Source organism: Stylophora pistillata, chromosome 4 (assembly GCF_964205215.1).
Source record: "Stylophora pistillata chromosome 4, jaStyPist1.2, whole genome shotgun sequence".
In the NCBI taxonomy this organism is placed as follows: domain Eukaryota; kingdom Metazoa; phylum Cnidaria; class Anthozoa; order Scleractinia; family Pocilloporidae; genus Stylophora; species Stylophora pistillata.
This window is the reverse complement of record NC_142522.1, coordinates 39062558-39077823: the sequence shown is the minus strand read 5'-3', so window position 1 is coordinate 39077823 and position 15266 is coordinate 39062558. Positions and strand designations below refer to the sequence as shown.

Sequence of the window (15266 nt, the reverse complement as noted above, 5' to 3'; positions counted from 1 at the left end):
CCAAAATTAATGAACAAAAGGAAACTGTTTCAATTTTTATCAGTCCAGCAAATTATTTCTTTTAAAAACTACTGTTACTGTTCACTTTTAATTTACTTTCCAGATGTCGAAGAGGATGACGAAGAAATGGAATATGATGAAGAAAAAGCAAAGGTGACGTGAAGAAATAAGAAATTACTTAATTCTCACTCTGTATGAGGATTTGATTGCGGCTCAGAAATACTTGAAAGAAATACAAGACTCGTTTTCAAACAAAAGAAAAATATATATTTTAGTAGTGATCGAGCACTTCTCAATTGAATGTCGTAAAACCAAAACCAGAACTAAAGTAATCTCAACGACCAATCAGAAGAAAGAAAAATACCCTTAAGAGCCAATGAAAACGGGAAGCGAGGGAAAACGCGGTCGACCAAGTCGTGATTGAATAATTTGGGTATATCAACAAAGTTAAAATGGTAAATTGGCCACCGTAACGATTACAAAAGCTGATGTTTCGAGCGTTAGCCCTTCGTCGGAGCGAATCGTGATTGGTTTTAGTTTTGCATCTGATTGGTTGAGAGAGTGGCGTGAATTTTCTGGACCAATCACAGAACGAAGTAAAGCAAAACCAGTGCAATCTCTGATTGCGTTCGATTCTCAATTTAAAATTGCTTTATGAACGAATACGACGATGAAAACACAAGGGAGGTGAAAATGAAATGTTTTACTTTAAAATAGGTATTGAATTTTACTCTGGTGTTTTAGGTAGAGTCAAATGGAGTTCACGGTGAAGATGAAAGTGACGATGATAGCAGCTCAAATGAGGAGGGAGGGGAGACTGTTGGTGCAGTGGATGAAGCTTTTAGAGCTGAAGTACAAGCTGCCCTTGGCCCAGCTATGGTGGACATGGACAAGGAGGTTCGTAATGACAGAATCACGAAAAAAAGAATGTTTTATTTGCTAGATTGTCAACAGTCCTTGTTCATGTCTCACTTTCTCGCCAACCGGCTCCCAATCCTCGTACTGAGTGCACTCGTGCTATAGTCACCAGCCCAAAAGTTGGCGGCTTGAATATCGACTCGAAGATCCTGTAGATTTTAACACTAAACGAAAAAAAAAAAAAAAAAAGAAAGGAGAGACTTTTTCACTTTTAACTGTATTCCTACAGTAATTTTCCGTGCAGCATCTGACGTTTTGACTCCAAGGCTACTATTGATACAAACTGATATTTTCGGAATGTTTTCGCTGTACTTTAGTGTCGCTAAGAATTTTGAAACTTTTCCCCTATAGCTTCCAAATCTTATCAAAAAAGTTATTAGCGATTGTTAGATTACAATCAAACCAATGGTAATTTTTCTTTGCAGGAAAGTAGCAGTGACGAAGATTTAGACGATGAAGCGATGATGAAACTCGATGGCGCCCTCGCTGCTGTTTTTAAATCTCAGTTGCAGGCCATAAGGGACAAAAACAAAAATAAAGGTAACGATTTGTGTCTAAGTCGCTTACCGCTTGGTGGGCCATGGGACTTCACATGTTTTGATAGCTCGCCTGTTTATCCTATATCCTAGTGTTTGGTTAAAGAGTCTTCTTAAAGTCTGTAATCGCTCTGAGATCTCTTACATTCTTTGAAATTGCCGTACCTTTTGAATTTAGTGAATACCACTAGCTCTCGCCACGCATAAAGAGACATTTATCTCTTCAACTTAATACTTTGAAGTAAAACTTATAAAAGACGGATCCGATAAGAACCAGACCAGTCAGGTCTCAGGACAAGGTCAAAGCTGTCGTGACGTAATCATTTCGCGATGAAAAATAAGCGGAGTCGAAAGCTCTAAATTTTGTTCGTTTGAAGTGTTGCACGAACAAATTAAGTTAACCAAAATTTACATTAAATATGTCAAGGTGGAAGAAGTGAGTTTTGTGAGTGACTCCTCCCTAACTATTACTGGGCACTTAATCTCACCTCTGTTTTTATTGTTTGATTTTGAGTAGATGCCATGAAGATCATTCTCCATTTTAAATTGAGGTAAAGTATGATCTTTAGAGATACGTTCTTACACATTGAACTTAAATACTTCTTTTTTTTCTCTCCGGTTTGGATAAACTCATTTATTATTTTTTTTATACTTTTTTTTTAAGGGTGCTAGATATTATAGAGATACTTATCAAGAAACAAGCCTCCAATCCACTGATACTCGTAAGTTGAATTAAAACCTTTCCCTAGACTAGATTGCCATTTTTTACAAATCAATGTACTGCACAATCTCTACTTGTTCATACTGAGTAAACTGAAAAGTAGTATTGGGCACATTTTCGAAGGAAGTGTAGAGTTTGAGGGGAATTTGTTTCCTATGTAATACTGCACTGAAAAATTCTGAACTTCTTATGTGTTATACATACACCCCACACGATTCCTTGATTTGAAGTTCTTGGTGCAAAACTGAACAGGAAGTTCTTTAATACCCCTTGTGTATTAGACAGCTGTCGTGATGCTCAACCACAAATTGAAGAAAGTGAGTGGTCTCAATTTTAATAGATTTTCTAACTAGATCTCTACAGTGCATTTTTTGTGGCAGAACATTCAGAAAAACTCATCAACTATTCACAGCGTTAAAGAAAAATGTTGCTTTCCCTGTCATGAGTGCGGGAGTCCCCCCAGAAGGGGAGGGATCGGATTTTTGCACCTCCTCCTCTCTCTTTTGCTGCTTAATTCACAACGTTCTTGCAACGTGCGTGAACGTGAAGCGTTCTTGCAACGTGCGTGAACGTGAAGCATTCTTGCGACGTGCATAGAATGGTTTTCTTAGGGCGAGAGGTCTTCCAACTCTTAATCTTCGTTTCTGAGATGGGACGTGTAACTGACTTCTCTGTGTAGAGCTCATGACATGACATTACTGTTTTACTTTGTCTTCCGTCCTAGGAGGTGGTAATTCCCTTGTTGAACGCGACGTGGTCGGCACTGAACTCTAAGGATTTCCGCACATTGGGCGAAAAGGCTCAAGCACTCTTTCAAAACAAGCTATGTACAGCAAAAGAGGTAAATATTTAGTTAATAGCAGAAACTCACAGGAGCTCGAAATCATGAGGTTACTTACAAGTTACATTTTCCAGACATGTAGGATCCTTAGGTACCATATTTGTAAAGGCAGGGATGTTTTCTTAATTCAAGTTCATACGGATCTTTCCCGGATGAGCAGGGATTTTTAACTACAACGTTCAACTTTATCTTATATTTTTATGGAATAGCTATGAAAATTAAAGAGAAACTTGCGAAAATTGATACTCTTTATATTTAAATTAAGTTTTTTTTTTCCAGCCGACTTACAAAAACAGGAAAAGAAAAAACAAGTTTAAAAAAAAAATCAAGAAAAACAAGAAATTCCAATTAGCCTAAAACTACTCTGGGCTATCTTTACTTAGCGCGAAGTAGCGCGACTAATTTGATTTTAGAAGAAGATAAATAGGCATTAACACGTTAATCTTTTCAGTTTTTTAACGTACCCCTACATGATTTTTCATGTGATTCAAAGCTAGTTCCCATATGAATTACTGCAGATGCTCAAATCAATTGATAAATTTTTCGTTGTAGCTTCCTCCGGCCCCTGCCATCAACGCCAAAGACGTTCACAAAAAGCTTGAGAATCTGATTCAGAAAGCTATGATGGGTGAGAAATTCGCAATTTACGCTATTTATATCTGGAATGTTTTTCTGCTTTTGTGCTTTGCTGTCATTTCTTCTAGATGATATTTCGAGAATATACGTCCTTTCTTCACATCACTTGCGTGCGAACGAATTAATTGAAACTGCAGTGAAACAGTTGTTCGAAAAAAGGACCGATGTGCGCTTACTGTGCTTATTTTATCCATTTTATCTTAACAGCCCCTTCGATGGCGATTGTGTCGCTGATAACGCGCGGTTGTTTATATTTGGTAAGAAATTTATGTTGAGGTTTCTACTATTCTTATTTATCTTTTTATGAATCGCGAGACAAGAGAAGAACATACGACATAAGTACAAATTACGAAGTCGTGCTTTTTACGGTCCTATGAAAAATTGTTTTTGCTTAGGTTCGTGTATTGAGAGGTTCGCAAACGAAGCAGTCCGTCGCTGCTGGAATGAAGAAAAAAGAGGAAAATTGCATCGAGGAAACGGGAAAAGTAAGTCAGAGAGAAATGAGAAGTCAAGTAGCCTTGCTATTGTTGTTTTACCGTTCCGTCCAGCCTTTGCTACTTGAAAATTCTATCTATGTTTGGTTTTGCTATTACGACAAGCGCTCCAAATTATACAAGGGGTTTGAAGTTTGAAGTTTGAAGTTCATTTATTTGTTTAAGCAGGTGTATTAATTGGCAGCTGTAATAGCTGATGTGGACCTGTTGCCCTAACCCACCCATCCCACCCCAGGGGAGGACATCCATCACACAGTAATCTCGTGTGTGGGAAATTAACGTCTCCTGCCCCCAACCCTGCAGGAGACGGGACCTCCATCTATTCGTCCCTATCCGAGAAGACTAGAATATCTAACCATTTCTTGATGTTATAGAAAGGTAGCAAATTCTTCTCAATTATTTTAAGACCTTGAGCGTTGGTCCGGCCGGGGCTCGAACCCTCGACCTCCCGCACTACAGTCCAGCGGTCTATCCATTGAGCTAACCGGGAGGCGGTTGTATCACGGTGAAGGTCTGCAAGTGTTGTCTTGTACTCTTTAACATTTTCTTTTTACAGCTGTGCTTGTTGAACACTAAAAGGGTGACAGGAGCATTTAAGAAAGCCTTGGAAGACTTCATGTTAAAGAGGTGCGTTGTGTATACGGATTGGTATATTTGGGGGTCTGCTTTCTTTAATGAGAACTCATAAAAGGTAACGTCCGTTTTCCAAGCGCTTTTAGGTCCAAATTTCGCTAGTGAAGCTTCGCTTTAATTTTTGAGTATTCTTTTGTCTGGATCTCTTAGCTTTACTTACGAAAACGACAATAATCTGTGTGTTTGACGCTGAACGGGTAAGATTTGCTTTTGAGCTGATTTCACGATAGTTGACAATTTTTTCTCTGCGTTTCCATTCCCTAGGAGTACACATCTTCATCCAGTGCTATTCACAGAATTGATAAAGCGATTCCCGGTGAGATGCAAGTGTTAGCCTTAAAAAAAGTATTTATGAACTTCATATGCTTCACGGAATACTCTAATCTAGAATACCTGAGAAAGGCAGACCTCTTTCACTCCCACATTTTATCTCTTTGTTTTTTGTTTTTTCCTTGAGGCCGCCTTACAGCCTGTGCCGGAATGTCTGGAACGCAAAGTTTTAGGGGTTGAACGAAAATAATTCGTACAGTTTTTATGTTTAAGAATGATAGAATTACTCCCAATGTAGACCTTGCTTTGTCCATGGTTGTAGAATGGGTTGGAACATTGCATTTTTTTATTATTATATAATCAAAAATACCGAGACTCGCCTGTTTTCTTCTCTATTTCAGCATCTTGGGTGGCATTTAGCTGCAGATTTAGTTGAGTACCTTGAAACTGCAGTTAATAATTTCAGAAAGGTAAGTACAGAATATCATCAAAAGTAAACTCTTTTGTTGTTGTATTCCTTGTGTTTAGCCTCTGTACTTTGTAGCTTGTTATCCAGATCGGCAAACAGCTATTTTTAAATGCCCCATTTGAATTCCGATTCATCTCAGAAAGAACGTGGTCTTTCTTTTGTAAATAATGCCTTTTAATGCTTTGTGTTTCAGAGCCAAGCATGTTTGATGCTCTTACAGTTGATGTCGCAAAAGGTTAGTTAAAAGGAAATGACGAGTGATTAATTTTTTTTGACTCTTTTAATTTCTTCATATTCTTCTTTATTCGTGGCCCAACTTTTCTTTATTCGTGGCCTAATTTTTCTTTATTCGTAGCCTAATTTTTCTTTCTTCATTTTTTCTTCATGTTTTCTTCATTTTTTTCCTTCTTAGACTCCAGAAAATTCCACGCACATAAAAAATATCGCTCCTTCTTTACAAACGACGTTGAACTCAGTAAGTACCTGTCGTGTATCATGGTCAGTGATCACATTAGTCAAACTAATAAGACTTTGGAGAAAGTTCACGAAATAGCAATGGTTTAAACATTTTAATAATTTTTCTTCATCTTTTTAGCCTTGTATATATAATATCTCTAAAAAATATTAAGATTTCAACTATCCAAATACTCGCGTCAGTAGTTACAGAAAATGTCTCAATGGACTTCATTTTGAGGGAGAAAGTTTAACCCGAAGCGAAATTGGTAACAAATTTTATCGTGTAGTCTGATCGTCTAGTTGAGAGCTGTTGTGAGGATTGTTGTTGTTAACTTTGGCTTACGTTTCGACAACTTGCGCGGAGGTCGTTATCAGAGTCAAGGATCGCATTGTAACTTGACTTTGATGATAAATTTCTTTAAAGTGCCCCTGAGATCAAAATTTTCGTACATCACTTTTACCATTTTCGTGTTCAGTGTGTCTGTTTCCTTCACCTACTCTGCCAAATTTCAGTTACGACCGAGCACCAGAAAAATCTTTTTTCAGGCCGTTAAATTCACGATTTCGCGTCCGCCATTATTTGATCGTGTTCCGGAAGTTGATCGCAGGACTCAGAGGAATGACGTCAAAGGCTCAACGCGAAAATCTCACATGGCAAAAATGTCAAGCAAACATAACAGAATGCTTTACTCTATTCTTACAAAACCTAAACAAAAATGACTGGGCATCGATGCGTAATTCACAGCTGAAGTAATCGTGTGCAGACCATGCTGCAGGTATTTCTCTGCATCGGAGCCTTGCAAATAGATTAGAGCGGGAAAAACGGATGCGATTGGTGCGACCTCGCCGAGTAAACTTGAATCCTACAGAAATATTTTTCATCTACTCCGAACACTTCTCGGAGGACTGTTTCGAGAAATCTGTGTACTTCGAACAGAGTTAATTGACTCTGCTTTGAAGGATCTAGGCGAAGAATTCTGCCGGGTTCTGTGCCTACTGCTCAAGAAGAGAAGGGACAAGAAAAACCTTCCTCAGTACGATCTCGACGCCGGAAAGCGAAGTCTACGAACCTCCATGGATTTTGTCACCTTTACATATGAGCTGATCAATATCCACCTTTAACAACTACAAGGAAAGTACTCGACGAACATTGTAAATAAGAATGATAAAATAGCCGAATTGAGGATTGAGATTTCTGACCTCAAAGGGCTCACTTTTATACAAAAGAGATGAAAAATATAATTGTGTGCTCTGATTCTAAAAAAAGCTGGCTTTAATATCAGCGAAAGCAGAACAAACAGCTTAAGACACAGAGCGTAAAATCACTTTAAAATGTAGGCTTGGAGCCAAAATCCGAGAAAATGAAAATTTCTTTAAAAACCTGTCAAACTATCAACCATCTGACAGCCAAGTCAGCGTGCTATCAAAGGGTCTCAAATTCATCCCAACGCCCGTGACAAACAAATTTAAAATCAGGCCAACTTTTGCGAGATCTATTCGCAAGACGAATGCGCCTCCATTACACCTTTCACGGACAAAACAAAGAACCACTTCTGTTTCATATCAAACTGAATGCCACCGGTTCAGTCTTCTATCGCCCTTCAGAGCTACTTGGAAAATTGTCATAACGCTACTTGCAGACTGCATCTAAGCCAAAAAATACTTTGTAACGCAATGAGGTCACAGCTCTAAAAGAGTTGAAACAAACTCTGCTTTAAACCTCACCGAAGCAACACAACAATAGTCATCATGAATAAGACAGAAAAAAAAAAAAAGAGGCCAAAGTGCAACTTAACAACAGAGCTTACTTCAAACCTCTCAAAGCACTGTAAAAAAAACACGTGGGAAAGGGTTAATGAGATCATTGACCAAATGCATCGGGGAAAACACATTGATGGCTTAGAAATGGCTTTCACAAACTCCCAATATCCGCCTTCGGATACACAATTAGCCATTGCCGAAAACTATTTTTAGTAATCACCCGATCATTTCTCACAAAAAAGGAAAATCCCTTACGACAAGCAAAAATACAGTTCGAAGGCGATAAAGCGATGCGACCACAAATGCCACATGGGGAGTTCGTGCCGTTCTGTGTTTATCTTTATTCGCATGGCAAAAATTCCTCGTTTGTCGGCGCAAAACTATCCAGGGAAGCTTCAGATGATTTCTGGGACAATTTATCGTCTGAAAAAGACGACATTTCCCGACTGACAACGAAGCAGTTCTCAAAAAAGTAATATGTGTGATTTTCCGTGCAGCGAACAAAGAGAGTTGTGACAAAGCAAAGCATAAGTTTGTCGAGCCTTTGACGTCATAATGACGTTTTAGCGGGCTCGGCTGAAAAATGTTTTCAGCAATGGCGGACGATTTTTGGACGACTTTGAAGCAGTAAAAATTGGTCATCGAAGGTTTGTTTTGAATTTTTAATGGAAAAAAGGGCCTTAACTTGACCCAATTCAACATTGTGTAAACAATTTAGGCCAAAATAAAATGGTCAATTTTCGTCTCAGGGGCACTGAAAGGTTTTCGAAACGTGATTCACTACTACCGACAACAAACCTTCTTAGGACACTCCTCAACCGGACGATCAGACTGCACTATTACATGTTATTTCCGGATTCAAATCATTTACTGTAGTAACCACCAAGAAACCGTTTTGCTTTCAGTGCTGTCCCACCGTGTGTTGGCGTTATTGTACGTAAACTGTTGCAAACATCTAGGAAACTACTTTTATCTCTATTCAAGGTAATGACAAAGGCCGCTGAATCTAACTCAGACGTGAAGATAAAACATCTGCGAGAAATTCTTAAACTCACCACAAAGTTCATCAATGAATTGAAACATACAGAAGAGGTACGATGTTTATGCTATTTTGGCAAAGTGAAAACTAGATTAATTCAATGTAGTAGTTTTCTTGATTTTGTGTTGCGATTGTGGAAATAGGTTTCTTTTTCTTCTTTGCTCACCTGGACTAGGAATCTTGATTTTTCGAGTAACTATGTGTGTCAATCGGAATTCTCTGTAACTTGAAGGAGAAGACATGATATTAGTTTGTAAAATAGGAAAACGCAAGAGACTGCAACGAACCAAAATGCAAAAAAGATGGCTGACAATGGAGAATATACCGCCTCCCGGTTAGCTCAATGGATAGAGCGCTGGACTGCTCTGCGGAAGGTCGAGGGTTGAAGCCCCGGCCGGACCAACACTCAAGGTCTTAAAATAACTGGGAAGAATATGCTACCTTTCTATAACATCAAGAAGTGGTTAGATATTCTAGTCTTCTCGGATAGGGACGAATAAATGGAGGTCCCGTCTCCTACAGGGTTAGGGGTAGGAGACGTTAATTTCCCACGCATGAGATAACTGTGTGATGGATGTCCTCCCCCGGGGTGGGATGGGTGGGATTTATTGGGTGGACTACTCGCATGGTTCGCATATGTTCCGTTCTAGCCCTACCCTACTGCGGTAATGCGGTGAAAATGGTTAGAAAAAAAAAAAACAAAACAAGCAAAAATATTGAAACGGATTTCAGATGAGACGTCTGCAGTTTCTAGCGTAGGTCGTTGTGTAGTTCCAATGTCGGGATTAGAAGTAAATTGTATCACATTTCTTTTAGGTTGCAGTGTTATTACGGGCAGATCAGCTCAGGGAAGGAGTGACACGCATCCAGGATAGTGCGTTAGCTAAAAAGTCCCCAGACGTTAAGGGTGTTTGTCACGCAATCCTCTCAAACTTGTCACGGTTAGTTACCAGTGTAATGGTGGTATGATGTTTGTTGGCAGAGACTGAAAGTTAAAAATTTAAGGCTATAAAATGGACATTGCCATTATATACGTATGCGATCGAACTTTATGGCATTATTCTTAATCCTCTTGTTAGATTCTCTCAACATCTTATCGCTGTACTGATCGACTGAGATGTAAAATTAAAAAAATTTATGTTATGTTGTTTTCCAGGTCGTCTACTGAAGAGGAAAAAAACCTGAAAAACTCGAGAAGAAAACGAGAAGCAAATGGCCACATAAAAGATGAAACCACAACCAAAGATGGTGAAACCACAACCAAAGATGGTGGGGCTGAATCTAGTTCGACAGAAAAAGAAGTAAAGAAGAAACGAAAGAAGAAAAAGATTGAGCATTTGTAGAACATTGAGGCAGTGATTATTTGTCAATACATTGTATTTTATTTTACGATTGAAAAAAGAAAACAGCCAAGAATATTTGAACTGAAATGGTTAGCTTGGTTGAAAGTGTCACCTATTCCAATTGTTCCACGGTTAAAAGCCAGCCTGTGAATGAAGAAGAAAAAAATCTCTTTGTCAACATAAACTGCAAAAGGCATTATAGCGTGTATAGGTTTCCTTTCAATCACACTCTTACAAGTCCAAGTATATTTAATCAAATTTTGGACGTTATTTTATTGGTGATGGGAAGAAATTTCTGTTCACAATTCCCGAAACATTTCTCCGTCCACACGAGGAATCGAGACTTACACATTTAGATTCCCGCGCATCGATGCTACAGCGATCACCGCGCTGCAGAGAAGTTTATTTATGGAGAACAGTAAGCTTTCAATATTGCTGATCCCAGAAGTGACCAGTGGGTGTGTCACATATGAACTTGTACAATAGCCTACGTCACCTTAGACTTTCTTCCCCCCCACCACCCTTCCCTCGACCACAAACAAAATCCTCGTGAATTTCGAGAATTTTCAAACATGGTCCAAAACCTACTGAAATTAAAACAGGCTTCAAACTTCTCCAAACAACGATTGTTATTCCAGTTTATTCTCTCTTATTTCAATATTTTTAACGCCAACACGAAAGAATTAACTATGATTTAAGATTTATATAAGACACAAACATTTACAAATGTTGATGTAATTGAAAGTAAGCAGTCAAGATATGACTTCCCTTAAAAAAAATTTGAAGAGAAAGACATCGGTAAATTCACCGACGGAACAATATTAAAGTGGTAAATGAGTATGAGAATAAATAAATGAAGTAATCAGCCAGAGAAGTTGATTAATGAAAATGGCGCTTTGAAAGTCACAACCGTTCGCATATCACCGTCACTTCCAACTCTTCATGGTTCAGTGGCTGCAAAGCAAAGTACTTTCCGTACCATTCTTGTAACATGATTACGAATCTCCCGATATCGCCAGCAGTAGACAAAAGGATTTAATGAAGAGTTCAGTAGCATCAAGAAAAATGAAACATGGTTCGCGAGTGCAAATGACGTTTTGAGGTTATCTGTTGTTAAAATAGTTGAAGTACAAACATAGGGAAAATAGCAAACGAGGTGAACAATATAGACGTACAAAGTATTGATGGCTGACTTTGCTTCTCGGAGAAACGTCACTGAATTAAGTTCTGGCCGACTTCCCAGAGCCTGTAATTGAGCTCGATGATACATCACAACCCTGTAAATGCGTATGTACGCCGCCGTTGTAACGGAAATCCCAACAAATCCAACAACAATGCTAACAAGAGTATTTTTGTCAGGGAGAACAACAAATATGAAAGTCATGACAGCACTTGCCAACCAGAACAAAACCAAAGCCAAAACAAGCCGTTTTGAGGTAATAAGCTCCTGATATCGAAGATGGAGACAAATAGCAAGAAGTCTATCGACAGCAATGCTGGATGTTGTCAAAAACGACGCGCAAACCAGGAAAAATAACCAGGAATGACGTACGTTTGAAATTGTTGGACAAAGGAAGCTGAAGTCATAGTTCTCGTCTTCCGCCATCTTTAACATACTTGCGTTGATGACACCGAACATCAGTTGAGCCATCAACCCAACAGCAACATCAGAGACAGCGAGACTCAAGAATAACTTCTTTAAATTGGCTGGAATCGATGATGATTTCCACAAAGCGCGGATAACTAAGAGATTCCCAAGAACTGCCACAAGAGGAAATAATACATTTAAAATACAAAAAGTCAACATAAATGTCCCATTATGACGGATAAGTTTTCTGTATTCTTCAACTTTCTGAACGCAAAACTCGGTAGCCATGATGATCGTGAGTACGAAACGAAAATTTCTTAAAATGAAAACAAGCAAAAAAAAGCGGAACTGAATATGTACGTATCTTTTTGTTCTCCGTCTGAGGTACTCCCGCTTGACAACAAGTAACAGCCACGGTAAGACAATATGTAAAAACAATTCAAAAATTTAAATATCACTATTTTTTTTCCATCCATCAATGGTATATATTTTTCATTTATCAATGGTGCACATGTAGGCAGCTTGCAGGTGAGAAGAGCATTTGCAAATGCAAATGATCGGTCACGAAAAGCGATTATCTGACGTACGGACATTATTGACTGTTTTCCTACTCTAATTATTTTATCTCATGATAATTTCACTTTCAACTGCTTCAAACTGTCATTTTAATAACATGGCAGGTTATCATATCTGTGACTCTATGTGTATTCAATTCTGTAGAGAATCAAACAAATTCCAGTCAATATAATTTTGATATATCAACAAAGTTGAATTCCAGCCAATGATGATCTTAGTCCGGCAAATGTCGTCATTGTATGATGGCAGACTGTCGATGGCTCATTGTCGTTAGTGTGTCTTAGCGGGAGCTGAAAAATAAGGCTCAAAGCTGCTTTGAAAGACAGTTGGGAATTAATTACCTACAACATTAAACATGCCTCGCTATAGCATGCAAATTGTTGATGATGAAATAAATATCGGTTGTATATTCAAATAAAGTTATACTCCTCCTTAATCAATCGACTTCGTACATTCTCTCTTTTTGGTGAAGTAAAAAGAAATCAGCGAAGAGAAAAAAATGATATTGAAGCTCCACGCAGAACTCCGGAACTTTTCTTGCACCACACTCATAGAGTTCCGAGTAGGCTTAGCCACAAGTTGCTCGGCAACTTTTCGGCAACTTTTTAGAATTTTGGAATTTTTTTAGAATTTTTGGCAAATATTGGTTTCTTTGAGGCTCTTTGAAACCACTTTCTTCACGTTCTCAGGCACATTGGTCAGTTTTTAATAGACATTTATTCAATTTATTCTAAAATACAATAATTACCCCCCCCCTCCCCCATGGGTTGATTTTGTGATGCCTTATCACGAAGTCAGCGGTATCACGTTGCACGTTTTACAAGATGGCGGACAATTACAGTGACTATTTGTTGATCAAGTGAAATGGAAAGAACCTCTGATATTATCATTGGACTTTGACAAATAAAGTTTTGATAAGAAGCAATGTGCGAATTTTTAATCTTTAACGCCCAAAAAAGGTACGAAAAACAGAAAAATTTTGGCAACTTTTCGGCAACTTTATGGAAATTCAGCAACTTTTCGGCAACTTTTCGAAAGAAATAGCAACTTTTAGACACTTTTATGGGCAACTTTTTTGAGAGTCATCGGCAACTTGTGGCTAGGCCTAGTTCCGAGCAGCACGCTCACATTTTTTTTTTTTCGATTATTTTTTCGAACTTGCGCAACGGACTACGGGGTCGAAAATCAGTGACTGCTCGTAGTCAAGGAATTATTTTCTCTTGTCGTAGTCTCTCAAGTAAGGGAATTGGGACCAGCAAAGTGGGTGAAAATTTGGCGGGGAAGAATGGAAAGAAGCTGGCACGAAATCTTTGCTGCCAAACTCTGACAATACGATGTAGTTTTCATCAACTTTGAGGCAATCAGGCAATGGCCAATATGACGCCATGACAACATCATTAAGGCCATTTGTCTGATCAAACATCCTTTCATTAAATTTCCAAATCATTAGGCAAAGCACAGCTTAACATTCTTAGGTTATTAGTTGATCTGAAAATAACTGGCAAATAATTGAAAGTGCGCACACCATTAATTAATCCATGGTTATCGTGAGCGAGTGCATTAAGTTCGCTGCCAAAAAGAATCAGTTTCCTGTAAGAAGCTTTTCACTAAATTAACTTTAAAATTATAACCAAACGCACAGCTTGTGTTTGGAGGCTACTCACTGATTTCTTTCTAGTGCCTTTGACGCAAATGGTTGATCCAGTTGATTGATACCAAGCTGTCCAAACTGTGTTCGGGGTGAAAAGCATTTCACATTTGACTTTATATCATAGAAAAATTCAAGTTTGTGACAATCGAGGCATTAAATATTTGCTTTCGCCCTCGACTGGGTGTTTGGCCGGGAAAACTTCCTTTCGGCTGAAAAAAAACAAACACACAAGCAAAAGCAAAGAAAGGCATATCACATGCACATCACTAGCATATGCAAAACGTTATCTTGCTTTCTTTATCTCAGGGATACAGCTAGAACAAGAGAAAGTCTATCCAAACTGACACCGAAACGTATTTATTACCTCTAAATTAGACAGATGTAATTCATTACGTTTTGGCTTTCCTCACGATTGATAGTCTACAAGCTGTCCAAACTTGTTCCGCTCTAAAAAAAAAAAGCTATCATATCACGTCGGTTCTAACGCAGTTTCCTGGCTTCCACTTGACAGGGACTTTAAGCAGTCAGGACTGCAACGCCACGGAAGACGTCGATTAAAAAATAAATTTCTACTTTTAGTTAGAATTTCGAAAATGGCTGCATGTGTTTACCGTCTCATAGGGCGTCAGACCTCAAACTCAACATAACGCATAAAAGTAGCGTTGGGTTCCAAATGTAAATAAAAATAAATGCCGCCGCGGTTTTGCTTCGCAGACGACGCAAATTTGGGTGATTTCACGTTGTTATTTTGAGAGGACGGCTAAGAAATGTACAAAGTTTTAAAATGCACGTGCTGGGCTATTGTTCTGTCACTTAGATCTATTGTTTTTCCACGTTCTCGTTGCCGTAGCCGTCGGTTTGCTTAAAGACCCTTTCAATCTTTACACGAGGATCTCAACGAGGTTAAAGTTTTAACCACTACCGCTAGCCGTTCAACGGCATAAGAATGTTGCTGTCAGGTTAAATTGTAAAAAGTTTCTTTAACCATCCAAGTAACTATCTAAGAAGCTGCTGATACCACAAATTTTCGTCTCAACTTAACTTTGATGTTCGCCTTGGAAATATCCTGCTGGCAGAGGCGTTTATTTGTTAACTTCCCCTACGGTCCACGTATAAATAAAGTCCTCTGCGCTCGGCCTGTTAAATCTTCTTCGAGCAAACGCCTGGGAATTATCCAAGTTTGTGGATAATCTGATTTGCAAAACCGGTTAGAACCTGTTTTAAACACGTTTTTATGCGCACGCATCCTATTTAGCTATATAGCAAGACCAAGTGCGAGCCCACAATCACGGTTATGGCGTCTTTCAATGTTCTTCGGGAAAGTATTGTCAGTG

At 38.6% G+C, this 15266-nt stretch overlaps 2 protein-coding genes and 1 long non-coding RNA gene across 3 annotated transcripts in view; 1 reads left to right on the top strand and 2 right to left on the bottom strand.

The window, feature by feature from the left end:
• LOC111337299 (uncharacterized) overlaps positions 1-10204 on the top strand; it is a 27796-nt gene extending 17592 nt beyond the window's left edge. Inside the window, exons 22-38 of the mRNA XM_088758845.1 lie at positions 104-153; positions 745-897; positions 1344-1458; positions 1972-2005; positions 2119-2176; positions 2900-3016; positions 3569-3644; positions 3860-3909; positions 4048-4137; positions 4703-4773; positions 5044-5095; positions 5451-5519; positions 5712-5753; positions 5931-5993; positions 8720-8827; positions 9591-9715; positions 9931-10204. Coding sequence (XP_088614971.1) covers positions 104-153; positions 745-897; positions 1344-1458; positions 1972-2005; positions 2119-2176; positions 2900-3016; positions 3569-3644; positions 3860-3909; positions 4048-4137; positions 4703-4773; positions 5044-5095; positions 5451-5519; positions 5712-5753; positions 5931-5993; positions 8720-8827; positions 9591-9715; positions 9931-10117 — 1460 coding nt within the window. The 3' untranslated portion in view covers positions 10118-10204. The remainder of the gene's footprint in view (positions 1-103; positions 154-744; positions 898-1343; positions 1459-1971; positions 2006-2118; positions 2177-2899; positions 3017-3568; positions 3645-3859; positions 3910-4047; positions 4138-4702; positions 4774-5043; positions 5096-5450; positions 5520-5711; positions 5754-5930; positions 5994-8719; positions 8828-9590; positions 9716-9930) is intronic.
• On the bottom strand, positions 9842-15266 carry LOC148733667 (uncharacterized). The gene is made up of 2 exons (XR_016000716.1): positions 13946-15266; positions 9842-10261 (listed from the first exon to the last, which is right to left on the bottom strand). It is a non-coding gene; the product is annotated as an uncharacterized LOC148733667 (long non-coding RNA).
• LOC111337323 (melanocyte-stimulating hormone receptor) lies at positions 10739-12944 on the bottom strand. The gene has a single exon (XM_088758855.1). It carries the CDS (start codon positions 11991-11993, stop codon positions 11058-11060), a length of 936 nt encoding a protein of 311 aa, XP_088614981.1. The 5' UTR covers positions 11994-12944; the 3' UTR covers positions 10739-11057.